General features: G+C 42.0%; 1 protein-coding gene across 1 annotated transcript in view; it reads left to right on the top strand.

The window, feature by feature from the left end:
• The window catches only part of LRP6 (LDL receptor related protein 6), a 187,863-nt gene that overhangs the window by 113,170 nt on the left and 52,360 nt on the right, over nucleotides 1-22,333 (top strand). The window contains exons 6-9 of the mRNA XM_090043831.1: nucleotides 5,519-5,915; nucleotides 6,160-6,331; nucleotides 20,486-20,702; nucleotides 21,904-22,193. Coding sequence (XP_089899957.1) covers nucleotides 5,519-5,915; nucleotides 6,160-6,331; nucleotides 20,486-20,702; nucleotides 21,904-22,193 — 1,076 coding nt within the window. The remainder of the gene's footprint in view (nucleotides 1-5,518; nucleotides 5,916-6,159; nucleotides 6,332-20,485; nucleotides 20,703-21,903; nucleotides 22,194-22,333) is intronic.

Genomic DNA, 22,333 nt, shown 5'->3' with positions numbered 1-22,333 from the left:
TTGTTTAATGTTCTTAGTTTCACTTGTTCAGAGTTGCCATCTTCCGCAATACTCCGAAGAGTGCTAGGCTCTTTTGCATGTGTTGATCTTGATCTAAATTCAGTCGGAGACTGAGCTTGAATTTCTTTCCTTGCTTGCTGCCCTTTTCAGTCTTTTGCCATTTTAATTTTTTTATCCAGAGTGGATTTAATTTAAATCAAATCTATTTAAATCCTTATTTAAATAACTGGTCAGGAAGACTTGATTTAATCATTGTTTCCTGCAAAAATGGAATTCTTGTTGTTTGATATAACCTTTATACCTATTATTCACAACTTGGAGATAGATGTAGGTTTCATTTTTAGAAGGTACATGCTACACTGGAGCGTGAACTATCTGTAATTCTCTTATCTCCAATTCACTAGATGAATCATGGATATTTGGGGATATTTTTGTCGCACTGTATTAGGACAACAACAACCAGCACCAAAAACAATAGACATTTAAATTGTTTTATTTAACTAAAACAATAAGCTTATGTATTTTGGATATTTTTTCAACAACAAACATGCATAATTATTTTAACAAACAAGCACATGTATTTTTGAATTGTTAACTATTTTAGTTATAAATGTGAATTGTGTTTTTAGCAAAAATTAAATAGATTATTTCAGCCAAGTTAACATGAGAAACTTAAAATACTGGGTTATGTAGCAAATTCAGTCTTCATCCTCCTCTTCCTGTTTATTCATTCATAGACTGGAAAAGAAAGACAAGCTTTCCTGCTTTTTCAGTTCCCAAATGATTTCTCAATTTCTCAATGAATTCATCCAAAGGAAGAAAATAATCTTTCTACAGAAGAAAAAATATTCTTTCCTGAAGAAGAAACTACAGCTGTTAAAAACTGGATTATAACTTCAGTAGTCTCTGATGGATCCAGGTGCTTAAGTGACTTCCACCAGTTCACTGGTGTGACTTTTTAAAACCTCATCAGCAAACATATATTTCTTGAATGGTTCACCCTTAGCTCTGAAATTTATAGTTTGTATTATGGAGGGATGATTGCTGGATGCCCATGTCAGCTAATTCTTTCTCTTCAGCCATTAAGGATCAACTGGTACCAAGTTTTGAGAATATTGGCCATAAAATGAGTTGAAGATAGATCTGTTTCTTTTTTAATGCCTGTAATTTAACTCTGTCATTGCATATTTCTCTTTTCAAAATCTCACCCAGTTCCTTCCAAAAATCAACAGCGTCAGCAATAGAACAGAGATTTCCCTGCGCTGTGTTCAAAGCTACGGAAATAGACTTCAGCATAGTCAGCCTATGTTGTACATTTCTCTTTAGCCCAAAGTTGAGAACTTTGGCTATGACAGTTCCATCTGTTTTGTCATGATTTGGCTCACAAATTGTCATCAAATTAGGCCTATTCTCAATATATCACTCAAAACAATCCAGTGCTGAGATCCATTGCATGTCTTGTGGGAGAGTTAGTTTGGTTCCTCCTGTTTTCTTCAGGACAGCTACTCCAAAGTGGTTGTTACGAAAGTATTGTGTAATTCATCAACATTAGCCTTTATTTCTGGAGCACTGAAGTCTTTGGTGAAGAGGTGCATCCAATGAGTGTTGCAGCCTTACGTTATTAGCTTGGGGCTTTCTTCACTTTCTTCTAGATTTCTTCTCATCTTTGATACATTTGCAGTATTGTATGTGACAAAGCTGCGTACTAGACATTTGAATGTTTTTTCACAGTTTGTTACAGCTTTTACTACTGCTACTTGTAAGTATTCTGCTTTGTATGCATTTCCGGATGTATCAGTTGTTTCTGTAAGGTAGACAGTCCATTTTGTCACACAAGCACATATTACTGGATCATTGTGGACATTGCTCCACCCATCAAGACTCAGGTTAACAGTTTTCCCCTCCAGATTTTTTGCATGCTGTTCAGTTTCTTTCTCATACACTTTATCTAGCAGCTTGCTTCCTATATCTGCTGTGTTGGGTGGACTGTATCCTGGTCATAATGACTGAACCATGTCAATAAAGTGTGTGTTCTCAACCATATAGAAAAGAGAGTTTGTTGCATAAATAACCTGAGCAGTTTATTACATCAGTTGCCCCTTGCTGTAATCTGCTGGTTCTTATTACAAACTTACCTATGGTTGTTTCTGGATGATGGAGATTTTTTTTCTTTTTGCTACTGGTGATATACATTTGAGTGGAACCCTAGTTTCACTAGCAGATAACTGTGAATCTGTAGACAGTGACAATGATGTTGAAGATGGATAGTCAGAATCCTGTATGTTGAGGATGGATCCTCCTGAACAAAAGAAGTCAATGCAGTCACTACAGTACTATTAGTTTAGTATTACTCATTGCACTCAGTACTACTTTAAAAGTGAAACTGTAAAAGAAAGATCTGCCTATTTCAGCCATTATTTTATATCACAACTGCATTAAAAATATGACAGTTTCATAATGTAACAACTATTTTTTTAGCTCAAACATTTTTATGAGAATTCAAGTAGTTCAGAAGTCCACCCAAAAGTTATGGACAGGGAAGACAAGCAGTCCTTAAGAAAAGAAGTATGAAATAAGAAAGTTTACTAACCTGGAGTTCCTGCATGTTCAAACATGTTCTATTTATCATCTTAAAAGTGGTTTACTCCTGAGAAGGAGCACTTTTCATGATGGTGCTTCATTTGGGCGACCAGGCCTTGTATTTCTTTGTTGCACTGGTTGCATTTTGCATGTATGCCTGTCTTACCCACAGGTAGAAGAACTTCATTAAAATATTCCCAAACAGGGTCTCTCTTACAGCCTGGAAACCCTGCTGCCATGTTAGGTTTTCCTTTCTGCCATACCATTTCCTCACTAGATCTCAAATCAGTGGAGAGGCTATACTCAGAAACATATCCCTCAAGACTTCTGGAATATTTGGCTCAAAATGTTTCCCCTTTGTTTCTACTGCCCCTCCCTCCTTGCATTTATTTCCAGACTCTTCCTTCTTGCCCAGATCTACTCCACCCATAACAATCCTTTATTCATTTAACTTCTTGAAACTTTGCACTTTTAGAGAGAGGTAAGGGCTTGACTCTGTATGTACAAACTTGCAAAGAGACATGAGGGCTGATGGGTAGATAATTAGGTCTGCTCTCTCTCAACTCCATATACTACTGTTAACAAGGATGTTATCTCTGGAGACACAAATCCACAGTTTGAGAACTGAAACTAAGTGTGGCAGGACACTGTTGGTGCCTGCCACTTTAAGGGCTGAGCCAAACAGCCAGCAGGTGCTTGATTACGGTGGCCATTTTAGAACTCTGGCCACCTACATAAACAGAGCAGTATGCTGTTGGCAGGCCAGGCAGAAACATCGCCTGCCTAAAAGGCTGTATGAAACATCTTGGAGGTAAGGGCAGGAACTTAGGCGGATGGTTTGGAGGCTGCTGGTCCTGGGCATGATCTACAACTGCACCCTGCTAGGAGTGAATGGCCTGGTGGGGCTCCCAGTGGTGTGGGAGCCCCCAGGAAATACCAGGCCAGTTCCCACCCTGGTGATAGGCAGGTTGGGGCGCCTTAACCCCTAGCCTCCACAACATTGTGGGTACACGGGGGCCAGGCATGGCTATGGCCACCTGAGCCCAAAGAGGGTGTAAGACCCAGGTGAGGCCAGGCATGGCTATGGCCACCTGGTTCCCCACCGGGGAGAGAAGCCCCGTGGCACCAGTGAGGAGGTAGAGATGTGGAGCCCCAGTGAGAGGGGATGGATGTAGAGCCTCAGTGAGGGGGAAACCAGAGGTCTGGGAGCCCAATATGTGTGTGTGAGTGTGCATAGAGTTGCCCCAGGAGGGGCCAGGGCAAACTTGGCCCTGATTGGGTAATTGACTGAACACTACCTCAGTGAGGGTCACAGGAGAGGCCCAAAAGATGGTACGTCTGCCACCCACGGTGTGCGTTAGGTAAAACCTGTGGCCAAAGGGGCCTGCTCCGAGAGGGAGCAAGGCAGTACAAGTTGTTGATGTGTGAAGGAGACCCTGTGAGAGTGGGTGGAGTGTGAGAGGCCCTAGTCAGAGGAGGGCGTTATGAATGTGTATGTGTCTGAGGCCTGACAGCGAGGGCTAAGCTTGGTCCAGCTGTAAGTGAGAAGCGTTGTCACCCGGATGCCATCTGCAAGGCTTCAGCTGTGGTGTAGGGGAGGAATGGAGCCACAGATACTGCCCCCTGGCATTGGGGCAAGAATGGGCAGCCTCCTGCCTAATTAACATCACAATCATGTATCATTAAGGCATGGCAGGAAAGGAGGCAGGTGGTTGGTTCAGAAACAGGTGGGCGGGCCAATGGCCAACTTGCCCTGAGAGAGCCCCTTGTTACAGAGTAATTTTCTTTAATCTTGACTAATCTATACAGGAGCCTCTGGAAACCCTATAAGATTGGGCCCCTAATGTAGTCCATGGCCTGTAATTTTTTTGGCTGCCCTCAAGCCTGTGCCCTTTTCCTCACTATCTGGGGTCAATAATTGCCACATTTTTATCTGCAGTAGGATGTACAAGTTATTTTATGTCTATTCCTAACTCATCCTTTCCCAAGTTCAATGTTACTCTCCCTCTGAGACACCAGACAGATAAACCATCTAATTTTGGGCTTGTATTAGGTAACTTTAAAATGACTTTAACTTGAGAAAATGATTATTCAAAAATGTACCTTTTTTTCTTATTCAGTACGAAAATATCAACTGTAATGTAAGCAAATCATGTTTCTTCTCAACCTAAAGACTGTCAAAGCTTCTATACAGTTTATTTTAGTCTTTGTCAGCTTGCATGGTAGTCTTCAAATCTCAATATAGACTTTCATCTGATGTGCTGATGAAGAGGTCTGGCAATTCCAGTGTTGATATTTGAATCAATTCCTAGTAACAGAGTGTATGTCATCTTGTTAAAAAAAAAAAAAGGCAAGGCTAACTTTTCAGGTCAGTGTTTCTCAGGACATTTTCTAAATTTACTAGTTTGCTTTATTTCTGACATATTCTGCTATTTAAATTTCAATCCATATCTCTAGAGAGGTTATTTTCTCTGTTTCCATTAGATTTTTTTATCTAGGGGATTGTGACTCTATCCACTTGTCCCCCAAAAGTCTCAATAGACTTGTCCCCTTTTTTGAGAGAGAGAAAATGAAGGGTAGCCCCTTTAACAGGATAATTGTAAATACAAAGTTAACATCCTGATCTCTGTCAGATTTACATGGTTAGTAAAAAAAATCTAGGCTGGACAAGGAAGATAGCATCTATTAAAAGGGTTTGTTGTCACATAAAATTGGATGGTCCACTGCTATAGAAAACAGCTTTGGTCAGCATTGGATCCAGACTTTGCATTCCAGGTCTTTGGCCATAGTCTTAGTTGGTGCCAGTCAATTTGCAAGTCCACTGAAATCTAATACAAGCTTGTACCAGCTGAGACCATGGCTCAGAATTTCCAGGTTTAAAGTGCAGTATTTTTGAGTAAGTGTGTTTTGATTTTTGTTTTCTTCTCACTATGAACAGGTGCCACTGAGTTGCTGCTTCTAGCCCGCAGGACGGACTTAAGGCGCATTTCCTTAGACACCCCAGATTTTACAGACATTGTCTTGCAACTGGAGGACATCCGTCATGCCATTGCTATTGACTATGATCCTGTGGAAGGCTACATCTATTGGACGGATGATGAGGTGAGGGCCATCCGCCGCTCTTTCGTGGACGGATCAGGTTGTCAGTTTGTTGTCACAGCACAGATTGCACACCCTGATGGCATTGCAGTGGACTGGGTTGCCCGAAACCTTTATTGGACTGACACTGGCACTGATCGCATTGAGGTGACAAGACTTAATGGGACCATGAGAAAAATCTTGATATCAGAAGACTTGGAAGAACCCAGAGCTATTGTATTGGATCCAATGGTTGGGTAAGGAGATACTTATAGATTTTGTTTTTAAAAAGGCTGAATAACATTGAGAACATGCTGCACAGGTTGAACTTAGTCCCTTTAGTAAATAAAATCCATGTTAATTTGGTCTGTAAATTCACTGGCCTATACTGTGTCCCTTGTGAACATACAGTTTTGGGTCAAGTAAGTGTGAGAGAGAGAAGCTGTATAAATGTTGAAGAGCATTGGTTTATAAATAATTCTGCAACTTTTTGTTCTTCAGATACATGTATTGGACTGACTGGGGAGAAATTCCCAAGATTGAGAGAGCTGCATTAGATGGGTCAGACAGAATTGTGCTGGTGAATACTTCCCTTGGCTGGCCAAATGGATTGGCTCTGGATTATGCAGAAAGCAAAATATACTGGGGTGATGCGAAAACAGATAAAATTGAGGTTTGTTCATTGCATCTGTGTGTTTAATTCTGCATTCACAAAACAGTAGAGCTACTTCCATTTTCTTGATATTAGGACTAACGTGTAGTTGTCATAGGAATTTTCATGGGGTTTCATGCTGTGGAAAATATGGTTTGGGTACAATATGGAGTGCATCTTTCCTCTATGGCATTCGGCCCTGGAGCCAGTAACCTTTTAAAAGCAGTGGACCAAAATAACACAGCACAGTCCAGTCACTAACATTTCCAACCTGGCCACCACTGCTGTGCAGGTAAGCCTTCATGCCCTCAAATAAATCACTGTCAAAACTTCCTTTCCCTCCTCTGCTGCTGAATTGTTGTTATCCAGGTTTCACAGGTCATATGAAATAGCTCAGGTAGGTGGATTCAGCCTATGGGCCATAGGTTGCCACCCCCTGCCTTATGGCAAATCACTTCACAACTACTCTGCCAGCTTCTCTGCCTACAGAAGGGAACTAATATTCATAATATTCTAGGATAGAAAGCTTATTTAAACATATGTACCCTGTTTTCAATTTAGGTGATTGTTTTTAAGTAAATCAGTTGATTTCACAGATTGTAATATGTGCTGAGTCAATTTTACTTCCAGGTTCTCATGCATTTACACCAGTGAATCTCAAAGGAAGTGCTGGGGCCCACGAGTGCTGCGAGCGGTGGAAGTGTGCTGCAAAAATGATACTTCTCCGTGTTTTTGTTGTGGTTTTAAGCTGGGAGGCGCCGAGCAGACCAGGGCGTAGCAGAGTGTGGGGGGGTTGGGAGAATTAGTGTCACCATGGGAATTGGACATCTCCAGACTGCCAGCACTGCATCCTGCCTGCATGCTGGGGACATGACTGCGCTGTGCACCTGAGTGCTCAGAGCCATGCTCTGCTGCATCCGGCTCTTCATACATGCTGCGTCTGCTCCCTCCAACCCCCATTGGGCAAGTAGTTGTGGATGCCTCCCTCCCTTCCCTTCTTTCTCTGGTCCACTTTATCAGCCAGGAGCCCTCTTGTCCAGGACCAGCCTCCACTGCACTAAGCTCTAGGGAGCCCTCTCCAAGAAGTGTCCCTGCAGCCTGTGGCTCCCCAGAGCAGCATGGAGTTTGTTTACAACCCCTACCCCTGTGGTTCCAGGGCACAGCAGGCTGGCTTCATGTGCCCTGTCAAAGAGGATGCCTCCCTGGTTCAGTCCCATACTGCCTCCCACAAAAAGGGTTTTCTCTGATCCTGTATCATAGCTGCTTCTCCCAGCCCCCAGTTCTGGTGCACATGTATCTTCCAGCTGCTTGGGAGCTCCACTAGGACTGGACATCTGCAAACTATGTTTACACCACTGCCACCACTTTTTCCTTGTTCCCTTTTTCAGGTGTAAGAATGAACTGTGCAGCCAGTTTTAATTCAGACAGAAAGTGTGCCCCAGGTATCAAAACTTTGCGGAAACACTGGTATACTCTCTCTCTCTCTCATGTTCGTGACGTTTCAAACATTGCTGGGTATTAGATTGTTCTCACCCTTTATTTCAGTACTTCCCATTAGAATTTTAGTTAAAGAAAAAGGGGTATGGGAGTGGGAGAGAAGTAACCATTCTATTGCCTGTAAGCAGTTTCATAAATCTAAAAATTTTGGGTCAGGTTTGAACAGGCATTAGGCACGTTCAGTGTGACTGTCTGAGTACATTGTTGTATATAGTCATTGTTTTTATCACTAAAATGTAGAGAGGTCTGTTGCTCTGTGGGGAAGATGTTTTTATGATGATCAGGATCCAGGGATCCTCATTTTCTCTGATAAAAAAAATCCCAAATGTTCTAGTTTAAAATAACCCAAATCTACATTTTTCTGTGACTAAAACAAGATATATATTTCTTAAAACCAGAAAATTTGGTTTATATTTGCTTTGATCAAAGGAAAGATCAGACTTATAAGTTACCTGTATCTTCACGTGATGTAGCCATCACCCTCCTTCATTCTTTTCCCTTTCTATTTTTATGTCCTTTTCCTTCTTTCTCCTTTTCTCTTGTCTCCTTTCCTTTTTCCTTCCCACTTATTTTTTCTCTTCATCCCCTTCCCTCCCCCCGCTGGATGTGGTGGTCTTTGCCTGCAAAAGACAAAGAACACACACACACATGCACAAAATGTCTGTCTGTCTGTCTGTTGTTTTAATCACAGAAAAATGTGAATTTGGGGGTTTTTGTTAAATCAGAAAATTTTGGATTTTTTGTTTTTAATCAGAGAAAACCATGATCCCTGATGATGATACTGTGGCTATATTTGTCAGGTCCCTAGCAGTTGCACTTTTTTTTTTTTCTTTCGATGGTGATGTTAGAGCAGGGACAGGCAATTATTTCAGGCGGAGGGCCGCTTACTGAGTTTGACAAGCCATCAAGGGCTTCATGACAGCCAGCCAGGGGCAGATAAATACTTACTTGCTAAATTTTTTAGGGGTCCCATGGGCTGGATAAAATGGCCTGGCAGGCTGCATTTTGCCCACCCCTGTGTTAGAGTGATGTTGTAGCCATGATGTTTCAGGAATTATGTGAGAGGAAAGCATTCCTTCCGGTGATACCCTTTATTGGACCAACTGCATAGTTGGGATAGAATTAGACAGGCTTTTGAATGCAAGATGTTCTCCAGGTCTGAGGAGAGAGACCAGCCCAGGGATAGTAAAAAAACAGTGGGAAGAGGGAGGAGGAAAATTCCCAGAGGCAGCAGAAGGAAAGAAGCTGATTTCTGAGATCAAGGTCTAGCAAAAGAGAGGAGGGTTATTATTATTATTATTTTTTAGCTAGAAGGCAGGGCATGGTGACACCTTAGAGAATAGTTCAGAGAGGCATAAGCTTTCATAGGTATCTGATGAAATAGCTTGTTGCCTGCAAATGCTCATGCCTCTTTTAACCAGTTAGTCTCTAAGGATACCTACACACGTGCCTAATGCCTGTTCCAGTGCATGCCAATTGGCACTCCTTGGAGCAGACTTGATTAATCAAATCAGTTGAAGTGTGCTAATTAGCATGCTCAAGCAGCCTTGATGTTTCATGTATTCAGCAGCCCCATGCTTCAGAATGGGGGGAGGGGGGCACTTTCACTAAAGCTTGTCAAACAATCTTTAGTTAAAGCACTGCTGCCACCATTTTGAAGCCCAGGATGCTGCTGAATATATGAGACCCTGCTGGTGCTTGAATAGAGCGTCTTCCAAGAGCCAGTCTAGTTAAAGTCCCCCCCCCGAGCACATGTAAAGATGACCTAAAGTGCTAGCCTACCCTGCTTTCTACCTGACTTCAGGAGACCCCTGTGGTTTGGTGGAAGTCTGCCACATAGGAGACCTGGGTTTGATTCCTGGATGCTTGTATAATTACAGCAATGGAGGCACCAAATGTCTAGACTCAGTCTGGCCTTCGGATTCTGTTGCAGTGGCGTAAAGAGGGGGTGGAAGGTCTGGGTACCCTCCACACCTCCAGACTCCTGCCTAGAGGCATATGTATTGAAGGTCTGGGTGAGCTCTTGTATACACCATGATCCAAAAGAGGTGACAATGGCCAAACACCAGACTTCACTCTAATACAGCTAGCTACTTTCTTTGGTTTTAGTCTTTCTCAGTGACCTCTAGTATAACCTGGCTATGCAAATTTGCAACAAAGTTTATCTCCCCAGACACCATATATGTTTCCTTCATCTTTATAATAAGTTTTTATTTTATTTATCTAAGACTTAGAGTTACATTTTTTGGGGCCTCTTCTTATTTTTGATATCTCTGGCCTCAGACCTATAAGATGCCTTTGTTCACAGAGAGCAGCTTTTAGGTGCAGGGCCTTGGCAAGCAGAGACACTAGTGGGCTCAGTGGCCTCTTACTACGGCAACTTGAAAAACAAACTCCAGTGCTGTCCTTACTTGGATACTTCTTTACAGCAAAGAGGACTGTAGCCCAACCTGCTTATATATAAATTGAATGTATTATGTTTCTGGAATGGAATGCTAAGTGATCACCAATATTTTGTTTTTGTTTCTTTCATGAGTCTTCCTCAGTGTTTGGTTTTTGCTAATGCCCCACAGTCCAGGAATTATGGGAGTAAGTGACCTTCCTTTGCATTTAAAGCTAAGAGAAAATTTTGAAAAAGCACAAACTATAAAGGCTCAAAACTAGGAGGCAAATAAAGAATGTTCAGACATTATTATTATTACTTTTTACATTTCATGATTTTTAAAAGAATTTCTTGTTTTTCTGGTGCCATTAAATGCATTGGACTAGTGTTACTGCAGTCTTTCAGGCTTCTTAGGATCTTTATTCCACTTGTTACATTAATTTGAGGGAGAAACTTCACCAGTCTCCATTAGTGTATAACATGACTACTTATCAAATTTGGAGCTGCTGGGATAGTCTGGTACTCCAGTGATCATGTTATAGATGGATTGGAATTTGAGTCCTGAGAGATTGCTGGGATAACAGCATTGTAGCAGTGGTACGCTCTGCCTGTGATGTGAGACTGCATCTTGCACAGCACATTCCAGCCTCTCTGTTTGAAAGGCTCTGGAAGGGTCTTCATCCAGAACAGAGTCAACCCAGCAAAGAATACTTTGAATGAGTGGTGAATAAGGGGGAAGAATTGAACTCTTGGAGGTCTAAGACAGTAGCATCCTTGCTGCTCTGCACGATCAAACATTTATAATCACATTACTGTGCCAAGTAATGTTTTTGGGATAATGGCTTTCTTATCTAATCTCTTCTGGTGCACTTTGTCCCAGTATTGTATGTCAGCCTTCTGCAATGGGATGCATTTTTACCTTATGGCTAAGTACAGACATTCAAAAAGCCCAAGCCTAAATTGATTCAATCTTTGCAGGTTAGTCTAACCTGTGTAGATTGAACTGAGAAGCAGGTAAATAGACATTCACTTTTGATTCCGGAAATGCAGGCACATGCCTGCAATGGTTCAGACTAGAAGCTGAGGGGTGCTAGAGCAACCCTTACTTCCCTTCTGCAGTCGCTGGAAGGCTGGAGGGAAGATGTGTGTGTTGGGAGGGGGAGGGTGTTGCAGGCCCTGTAAGGCCACTGAGTATGACTGGGGAGAGGATTAAACTCCCACCCTGGCCTGCAGGGACCCCAGCCAGAGTGTGTCTGGAGGAGGAAGTAGAAAGCAGCCTTGCCAGGTTTGTCTCCAAAGAGGGGGAGGGGTGCATGGCCAGACACCAGCCAGGGCACCGCCTCAGGTGAAGGCGGGGAGGGGAAGGGATTAAACCTCCCGTCTCCCCTCTCCCACCAGCATGGGGACCCCAGCCGGGGTCTGCCTGACTTTCCCCCCTGCTGGCCCCTCGCACAGCAGGAAGCATGGCCAGTGGGAGAGGGAGGTTTAATCCTCTTCCCTCCCTCCCTCCTCTTTGCCTGAAGCTGCTGCCTGGCCCAGCTCTGCCCATGTCTTCCATTGCACAAGTGGCTAGCTGTGGGGGGAAAGCTGGACAGACCCCGGCTGGGTTCCCCATGTTGAGGGGAGAGGGGGAAAACAGGAGGGTTTAATCCTCCTCCCTCCCCTCCACGTGAGCCTGCTCTGCCACACCTCTGCCTCCTCCACTTCAGTGGGGAAAAAAGTCTGGCACAGGCTGCTCCACCCCTGTCAGGCAGACGAGGTTGCATCCCCAGCCAGGTTTCCCAACCCCTTGTTAGCCAGTCCTTACAGCACTGGCTAGTGAGGATAGGGACGGGACCAGCCCTGCTCTGCTCGAGCAAACAGCACAACCCAGCCCAGGGCTGCAAAGCATCCTGGGATGCTAGGGGACTGATTTAACTTGAACAAAGAAGTGGTCTGAGACAGAAGTTCCATAAACCGATTTCACCTAAATCAGTTAAGTCTGATACTGCATTCAACCAGATTTATCTTAAGCCAGTTTTGGCCATTTTGAAACTGGTTTATGTGCTTCTGTTCTGTTACAGGTTTAAATCAGTTTCTGATCACTTAAACCAGTCTATGTGTAACTTCTGTCCCTAGTCTATGAGATTTCTTGTTGCGCTTTGGAGCGTGTTACAATAGCCTATATAAACCATAGGCTGTCCCATTATCAGCTAGATCTACTGTATCTAGAGTGGCATTTGGATTATATCTTTATTCTCTGTCCACTAGCTCGGTGCCCTGAGGAAGTTTCTAACAGTCTGCAAATTCATTTTTCATGTAAGTTCAGTATAAGGTGTCCCTTTGACCTTGAGCAGTTTTTCAGCCTAAATTTTTGGGGAATAGGATGAAAGCTAGTGAGAATCTTGCTTGCAAGTTGACAGGTTATACAGGAAATCCTCACTATTTGTACGTTTGGCATTTGCGTTTCAAATATTCGCAAATACCAAACCTGCATTTTAAATGCACTTTATACGCTTACAAGAGCTCCTCAGGAGATCCGCGCTTGCTGCTGTTGGGCTCCTCCTGCCACACTCCCACCGTCACCACCAGAGCTGTGGCCCCCCTTCCGCCCCCAACTCCAGCTGCTAGGGGCACTGCGTTCATGAACACGGTGCCTTATTCGTGGATTTTGCCATTTGTGGGGGATATGAGAATGTGTCCCGTGTGAATGGCGAGGGTCGCCTATATAGTCCAATGGTGGAACATGGAACTGGACCTCAGGTAACCTGAGCCTCCTCCAGAGCCTGAGCTTGCTGTATGACTTTGTGAATATGTTGCAGGGAGGAGGGATAGGTATGAAAAATGAGAGACAGATAAAGAAAAATATTTCTGTGCATTTCATATGTTGTTGTATACAAGGAGTCTACAAGCAACTGTTCCACAGAGAACTGTTGAATACCACCTGCATTTTGTTTTTCAGGGTGTGGTATTACTCAAATAGTAGTCTTATTGTTTTGATGGAAAAGTGAATGCTTCTGATGAGCTGGATTTCAAGCTTGTTTATGCCACATACTGCTTTTATTATTTATTTTTCACATGCTGCTTCATGCTATGCTGTTCTGGAGCCCCCAGATGATAATAAAGCATCAGCAGGGGTTAATGGAGACTGGTAGGGGGTGCAGCAGGGAGCTTTTGTTCCCATTTTATCTGGCAGCCTGCAGCAGGCAAAAGCAGGCTGTGGCTTGACAGCTTCGTCATTTATCTCGGTCAGGTTTCACTGCTGATAAACTTCTATTGAAATGGATGGCTGCTATTGTGCTTACCAGTGGGGAAGATTTCTTATTGACTTGCTACAGGTTTAAAGCATTTTCGTGCCGTGCTACAAGGTTAAAAATGTACAGTCTTTTCTGTTCAACTGGTCTTGTGTTTCCCTGCTCAAGTGAATATTTATCTTCTGGGCACGTAACGCTACCTGTTCTAAGACATAAATTGGATTTAAAATGGCCAGCAAAACCCATATTGATATAACGGTTATGCCTATGTGTTGAGAGAAAGTAGCATTGATGAAGCTGATTTCCTTGCAGTTTTTTTGATGAGTGAGTGTTGCTTTGGTTTTTCTTTATCCATCCTCTCTCCTCATCTCCATTCTCTTGGAGTCAGCAGTGACACATGCGTACTTGCATGCTTACAACTGGTGGGCTCTGTAAATGGACTTCTTGCCTCCCGTACTGATTCCATGCAGTTCTGACTTCTAAGAGGGTTAAAAGTGGCCCCAAATCTATTAGGCATGCGTAGCATTACTTTTCCTAATCCTCATGATTAACATAGGAAGTCTTACATCCTGCTGTTTTCCAGCATCAGTATATACAAGCCTTCAGAACACAGTCACACTGGGCAGCAGAAAACAGAAGCTGTTAAGACCTTTTTTAGTACACAGATCTTTAACAGAGAGGACCTTTATTGTCTATGGCCAAGAAACTAAAAGCCTGGCATCTGGAGAATGCTTCATTTTATATTCTAATCCTGAAATTGCAGGGCTATATTTCCTTCTGATGACAACTCCCTCTGTTTCACCAGTACCCTAATAAGGAAATTCTGTTTTTCAGGCATTCAGGATTTTGTTCTGTTGAGAAATTCTGTCTTATAGAAAATAGTCTGTGTATTGTGCAAGGCATAGTCTGTGTTTTCTTGCAAGACGTGCCTGGCTGATCCTCCCTACTCTATCACACACACTTTTTGATAGTGCAGTGGAAGTCAAGAGGCAGGAAAAGTTGCCTTCTGTTCAGTGTACCTACACAAACACGCTCATTCTCTCTCTGTCCCTGACATATTATGTATATGTCATGTGCTGTAGTTTCATTTAGGACCTGATTCAACACTGTAAACTCATGCTTAAATGCTTGATAAATCTGGACTTTCAAGTTCCTTCTGGTTTTAAAGGTGGTCAGAATTCATAAGTAATCCCATATTTTAAAATGTGAACAAAGTAAGGATTTTTTCTTCTTCAGAGTTACAGAGGTTGACACTTCTGTATTATTTTTACATTCAGTCTTTCAGTCAGTGAAGAATTAAGTCTTGCAAGACAGACTTGGAGCCATACATCTGCTTTGTTGCTGGTGAGGAGAGCTGTCCTGGAGATATTTCATATCTGGCATTGGGCTTGTTGTTTGTTAGGTCTTTTGGTTCATGTAATAATGGATCATTAAAAAGGAAATATTTGTGTTTGGGATTTGTTCTTTGTTTAAAAATCGTCATATGCAGCTGTAGTCAGCTCATTTAAATGTGTACTTTTTGCACAGCTTTCAAAGCATTACCAGAGCAAAACCATAAAAGATGAAATTTTGTGAAAATTGCACATTGTTGTCTTCCAGGTACAAGAACATAAAATGACAGAGTTGGGTTTTTTTGTAGCCTCTGTCTGTCCTGAATAAATGGGAAATCATACTGCTGGTGCGCCTATGAAAAATGTCTTTTGTAAGTTTTCTCTTGCAAACTTCAAAAATACCTTTGTAAGTTTGAAAGAGATAAAATTTCCAGCAGTTGCAGTTCACAGTTTATACACATCTGAAAAATTACAAAAATAATTATAAAATAAATTTCCTCTGTTTTCATTTTCAAATAATTTTGAGAGGTGGTTTAGCAAGTGAGGCATGTAGACAGCTTCTGGTATTTAGAACAACATTCAAAACTAAATTATGTTGAGAAGTGAAGATGAATGACAGCAGTATGCTCACAGAAACCTTGCTTATGCTGTGTCAGTTAAATTACAAGTATAAACCTTTAAGCTTTGGCTAATAGAGGCTCCATAATTAACTAGGCAGTGAGTGTCTTCAACTTCTACTGGAATGAAAAAGAACCATGGGTGTTTAGCACCCTGCAGGATTAGGCTTTCTGTATTATTTGTCTAATGAAATTTTGTTGTGTTCATGGAAGTAAGTCTGATAGCTGTGCTCACAGTGGTAAGTCTGATAGTTTAAATGTGGCACAGTCTGGACAGATGTTTGGAGACTTGTAGCTCCATGAATGTTTATCGATGCTCAGATGTGATGCTTTCTGCTTTCCCAGGTCTTGTCTTTCAGGCAGCTGTGTTAATACTCTACAGTCTCAACTTGTTGCATACTTTGTTACTTTCGTCTTGAGCCCACAGAGAGTTCTGCCAGTGCTCTTTGGTAATGATTTGCAAAACATTTCTCTTGTAATCAGAACTGAATGGAACTTCACTGATGAAATAGGTGTGGGAACGTGACTCGACTGAGACAGCTACTCAAATGTCAGTTATTAGCTAGCTCATATTCAAACTATGCATTGTCAAAAATGAAAAGTCACAACATCTGACTACTTAAAGCTTTTTATTACTGACATTCAGATGTGAATTAAATCCAGAATATTTGGCACAATTGAGACCTTCATCAAATTGTTATCATGCAAAATTCCGTTTTTTGGATGGAAACAATACTCCAAGATAGTAAGCTGTGTATTGTATCCATGCTGGCCACCAAATGCAGCAGCTTTATGAGCTGCATTGTTATGAGGCTGAAGTTTTGAAGTGATATATTACTTTGTTTAACTAATTGTAAAAAAAAACCTTGTGCACGTTTTATTTTGTTTTGTTTTGTGGCATTTTTTTTTGCATGGAACTAGTTGCCTTTACAGTAAAGGTAGTGTTTGTGGTTAAGCTACATCTGTTTCCTATTGTAGTCTGTATTCTCGCTGTGGGTTTACAGTATTTTAAATGGCCTCAAAACGCGAAATTCACACCACACTGTGGTTAAAGCAGCACACGTCACTGGAGGCACTGGCTCATATTAGAAGGTGAACTCCTCAAACAGGGATTCAGAGATGCTAGTTGTCATTTTGACTGGCTAATCCATTTTGGGGTGCAGTAGGATAGTTCATATGTAAGGAAACTCAGCTGGGACTTGTTACCTGAATTTCACAGTAGGGAAGATAGTATGTTAAAATCCTCTGGAATGAATTGATTAGGGTTGTAGTCTCCCTTTGTGAAGGTTATATGCATCATCCCTGCATCCCATGCTGTTTTGTTTCATGCTTCATGCTGGTTCATGTTTGTTTTGTGAACTACAGATAGGGATATTTTTAAAACTTCTTGAAATTAGCTGAGGTCAGTATGGGACAACATGTTGCCCTGCGACAGTTCAGTTCATATGATATAAGTTGTTGCTTACACTCCAGCTCCTAATGGACAAATGTTAATATTATAAACCATTGGTGAAGGGACAATCTTTTTGCAAACAGGTCCCAAATTAGCCCACACCCTTCCCAAGTGTCAGTCTAATCCCATTTCCCTGACCGATCTGCTGCTCTGCTTTCTGCTTTTCTCTACTCTCTGCCCAGTTTACTTCTTTGTTTTCTTCTCCGTGTATCTTTTTCTGGGCTGCCTGTCCCTCCCTCATTTGCCATGTGCCCCACACAGTTACAAATAGATCTTCTCTTTTTGGTTTAAGGAGGAAAGATGAAGTAAGAACAGAGATTTAGAAGAACTGTGAAGGTCAGCAAGATGGTGGTAAAATAAAATGGAGGTGATGAGTTTTATTTGAGCCTGGGAGGTACTGTCTTTACCCCGTAGATTATTGTTTGTTTTTTTTAAAAGCACACTGATGATTAAGGAACTTGAATAGATTAAGGGACTGGGAGCTTCAGCAGAACGATTCCTTTGTTTTTCTACAACTTACCTTCAGCACATTTTTTAGAGCCACTTCATGGTTCTTCAGTTCAGTGTCAGTCTTTTGTTTAGGAACCTCATTTGTCACAACAGAACGCAGGGGAGCCAGACAGCTAGAGCTTGAGAGACAGAGTCTACAGGTACTGAAAACTTCTGAAATGCAAGTGGAATAACTGAGCTGCTTTTGGAAGAAGGTGCAAAAAATTGGAATTTTTACTGGGCCTTGAGTCCAGTAAAATGATTTGGAATCGGAAGACAATGTGACAAGCATAAGGCGCAGATCAAGGATGTTGTATGTACCATAATACAAAACTAAGTCTAGAAAAGTGTGCTTGTTATACTTTTAAAAAAAAAGCAAAATAAATCTTCCAAAGCAGAATGATTTTGTTGATGCATATGCACACATGTATAAATCTACAATGTATGCTAACAGTCTAAAAAACCTTTTTATATAACCATTTTACAGAATAAGTTTGAAGTTTCCTTAAAGAAGACCGGGAGCCCGTTGGAAGCTAGTGAATATGCAAAACTTGTCGTTTTTTATAACAGTTCTGTTCATGAAGGGAGGGCTTGCTGGCTGGATAAAATTGAATAAAACCAGTTGCAACATAAATACTTCTGAGCAGAAAAAAATTGCATGTGGCGATTTTGGCATGATTTTAGCAGACTCTGCCCTGTACCAAGAAAGACTTGGGTTTAAATCATGTTGGAGTGATATTGTAGCTATGATGGTTCAGAAAATATGCAACAAGCAATATAAAATATCACCCACAAACATCCTTGGGTTTGAATCCTCATTTTGCTTTTCCTTTCCCTGCCATCTGATACCATCTTGGGCCTTGCTTATCACTAAGTGCTAGTAAATCCTAACCACAAGTGTCCCTTCAGGCAAGTGTGTTGGCATTGATAGATCCTGGCCATTGTTATTACAGAGGTCTTTGGGTTGAGGTGGAGAAGATGGGAAATGCTAAGCCTCTAGACTAGTGATTCTCAGCCAGGGTACCTGTGCCCCTAGATCCTTTGAAGGATGAGGCTGGAAGTGTGAAGAGATAAGGGAGGTGGCAGGAGATGAACAGATGAGTTCTGGCTTCATGTGTAAGGAGATAAGCAGACAAGGGCAGGCCAAGCCACTCCCTGCCTAGCTGTTCCCCCACCTCCACTGCTTGCCCCCTCTGCCTGGAGGTAAGCCCTGTAATAATGAGATTTTGGAATGGGGTGCTGCTCAGTTCACAAAAGTTATGGAGGGGTACCTCGAGTCAGACAAGGAGTGCCTTGAGTCTGAAAAGATTGAGAACCACTGCTCTAGATTAGAGGTTCCCAATCACTGGGCCACAAAGGGTTGGCTGCCAGGCTGCCAGCAGTCACATGCAGGGTTAAAGCTGGGCGGCGGGGCAGCCCTGGGAGGGAGGCAGCCAGCTCTTTGTGCCTTGTCCCACTCCCACTGCGCCTGGTGAGGCACTGCCCACGCTGGAGGTACCAGGGCCCACGCTGGGCCGGGCAGGACCCCCAGCCCTCCCCATGGCTGGGAGCAGGAGAATGAGTGCAGGGAAATGCCTGAGGTGGAGGGCAGGGAGGTGGCTACTCTGGTTGTTCCCTGGGAAGGCAGCAGAGCCCCTTCTTCCTGGGCAGCTCCATTAGGGTTCCCCGGTCCACTGCCTGTGCAGCCCCCTCCCCTGCAGGGTTCCCTGGTGCCCATGGCTATGGTACCCCAACCTGATCCAACCCTCGCACCCCCCCACCATGTAAAAATTAAATTTAAATGCGTAAATTTAATTTTAAACATGTAAATTAAATTTAAATATGTTTGCCAGTCTGCAGTATAAAAAAGGTTGGGAACCACTGGTCTAGATAACCATAAGAAAGAAAGGGAGGGGTACCAAGATTTAAAAATGGTATGTTAATATGTTTCTAAAGTTTCTTTTTTTCCCACTCTCAGACCTCTCTAAACAAAGACATTGCATCACAATCTCTTGGGTAATGCTAGCTTCCAGAAGGAGCTTCCTGACATGTTGCAATCTTCTATCTAGATATTTTAATACATTCATACTCACTTTATGAATGCTATTGGATTTTGCATTATTCATTTTTTGCCGGCAAGGTAAAGGAAAAGGCTTTCCTAAAACATTTCTTTTTATTCTGAACGAACACATAGGATGAGTGTAGTACAATTCAGAAGTGATCTCTCCTCACACATTGTTTAGGGCTCATGAAATCTCAGCATCACATAATTATGATGTGTACTCATTGTAACTTTAGTGTTATGTTAATTTAGAAACATCTTCTTTTAAAAGGGTTATTTCCTTCACCTGACATCCCTTTAATAATTTAAATAGTCATACTTGGCATTTATACAGTGTTGTAGTATATTTGACTGTGGTAAGTATATTCATTAATCCTTACAATGCTCTTTTGAGGAAGGTAATATTTACCCAATTTTATCAGGAAGGGAAACTAAAAATGCAAATTAAAGTGTTTTGATTGAAGCTACAGGATGGTGCACTGCCTATTCATGACCTTTCAGGTACAGAAGATATAGAGTATAGTTGTCAGGACTGCAAATGTGGTTCTTGATACAGATCCTCTGATACCCAGAGTTATCACCTTTTTATCGTCAGTCCCAGTCTGGATGAAGTTGTCTTGAAAGGGATCTTGACTACTGTATAGTAAACCAATTTAAAATGAAGGACATCCCCACTTTTAAATTTGTCATCATTCCTCCGAACTGCACTGCCTCCCATTTAAAAGTGAAGCAATCAAGTTATTGCAGGAAGGGAGATAAGGAAAGTGGTAGGCTTTACCTATTAAAGATATGCCCAGGGTTGGACCACAAAAGAAATATTCCAGGACTTGCTAAATTGGAACCCCACCTTGCAGTCTCCTTACCTGGATTTCATTTATGCAGATATCATTAGACACAAAGGGGCCTGTGTGGATTTGAGAGTGATGAACACTTTGCCAAAAGTCTGTCTTTGATTATTCTGTATCTAGTTTAGTAGAGTTTCAGTTACTCTTATTCTTCATTTAGTCATAAAAATTAAATATGTAATGCTTAATGTAGTTGTTAATCATGAGATTATATATAAATAAATTATTCTGCATGTATTTGGGCAGCCTCTCATCCCAGTGTCCCTGCTATTATGTGTATGCGCAGGTCATGAATTCAGATGGCACTGGTAGGAGGGTTCTGGTGGAGGACAAGTTGCCTCACATCTTCGGATTCACTTTGTTGGGAGACTATGTTTATTGGACAGATTGGCAAAGACGCAGCATTGAGCGAGTGCATAAGCGTACAGCAGAAAGGGAAATCATCATAGACCAGCTACCTGATCTAATGGGTCTGAAAGCCACAAATGTCCATCAGATCATTGGTGAGTGAGTGAAAAATCACAAAAAAGGGGAAAATGAGCTTCTTGAGCATCTGTATGGGGAAACCATTTTTCTCTCCAGGTCTGGATACACTCCACCAACCCACAAGAAAGGATCTCAAGAAAGTATTTAACAGTGCTGGCAAGAGTTTGTAAAACAACAGCAATACTCTTTATTGGCTTTGAGCACTTGATATCTAGGTTATTTATGCATGGTTATCAACTTGTTTAGATTTTGACTAATTCCGTCTGTTACAATCAAGTTATGGCTGCATGTGGCTAACTGCCCAAGTATTACATTTTGTTTTGGTCAAGTTGTGTAGACTTTTCTAAGCTCTGCCACTGTGCCATAATCCAAACATAAACATTTATTAATACCTGAGCTAGCTAGTTTCAAGCTAGCTCAGGTATGTCTGTCCTATGCTGTGGTAACAGCAGCGAGTGCAGGATAGGCCTAGCCTAGGTCAGGTGTGTTTAAATGAAGCTGTCTTTCATACTAGTCTGTACCAAATGAATTGAGTGTTATCAGTACACTTGTTAATAGAAATGTTTCTATAATATGCACGAACCCTTGTGCACACTTGTGACAAGGAGTTGCTTTGTTAGCAGTCTGAAGTGATAGTTTAAGTGGTCATAAAGCCTGAAGCTTTTTTGAGCCTCAAGGTAATCCTAATAAGATAAAGCTGAAGTATGTGCACTGGTCTGTGGGTTAGATCTCGTCCATGGGCTTGATCCAGCTCATGCGAGAGATTTGGCCTCAGCCCCCCCATGAGTAATCAGGCTTACCACCCCATGCAGCCATGCGCATGCCAGCCACAGGCACAGAGCCGTGGGATAGTACTGTGTAAAAACTGTGCTACTCTTGTTCATGCAAAGCTTATGCTGGAAATGAAGACTATCAGGCTTTCCTGCTGTCAGCCCTATTCCTTTTCAGTTTTAATTAATTCATTTACACAGGGTGAAGAAAGAAAAGTGCTAAAATTCAAAACTATGGTAAAAGGAATATCATCCAAAAGATTGTTAAGGTCACAACAAAAATAAATTAATCCTACAGAGGTTACAAGGTGAAAAAACAGATGCAGCCTATTTATTTATATTTAAATTATTTTTTACTTTCCTGATTTCTGTGGCAATTACAGAGATACTCTTGAAAATGAAGCCGGAGTCAAATAATTCTTTTTCTTTTCTTATGCTATGTGATTAGGTACAAACCCTTGTGCAGATGATAATGGTGGTTGCAGCCATCTCTGCCTCTACAGACCACAGGGACTTCGGTGTGCCTGCCCCATAGGCTTAGAACTCATAAGTGACATGAAGACATGCATCGTCCCAGAAGCTTTCCTACTGTTTTCACGGAGAGCAGATATCAGGAGAATCTCTTTGGAAACCAATAACAACAATGTTGCCATCCCACTTACTGGAGTCAAGGAAGCATCTGCCTTGGATTTTGATGTGACAGACAATCGTATTTACTGGACAGACATCTCACTGAAGGTGAAAGAAAGAATTTTTGGTTTGTTTGGTATTGGATATAAAGTCCTTTTGTTGTTGGGATCTTCTAACCCTCTAGTTTGTTGGTGCCCAATCTTTTGGCCCCATAAGCAGGACGAGTGGTGCAGGGTTGGTCCATGGGT

The sequence above is a fragment of the Crocodylus siamensis genome, chromosome 4 (assembly GCF_052110815.1).
Source record: "Crocodylus siamensis isolate JL-2025a chromosome 4, ASM5211081v1, whole genome shotgun sequence".
NCBI classification, from domain to species: Eukaryota; Metazoa; Chordata; order Crocodylia; family Crocodylidae; genus Crocodylus; species Crocodylus siamensis.
Note: the sequence above shows the minus strand (reverse complement) of the source record. Positions and strands in the feature narration are given on the sequence as shown.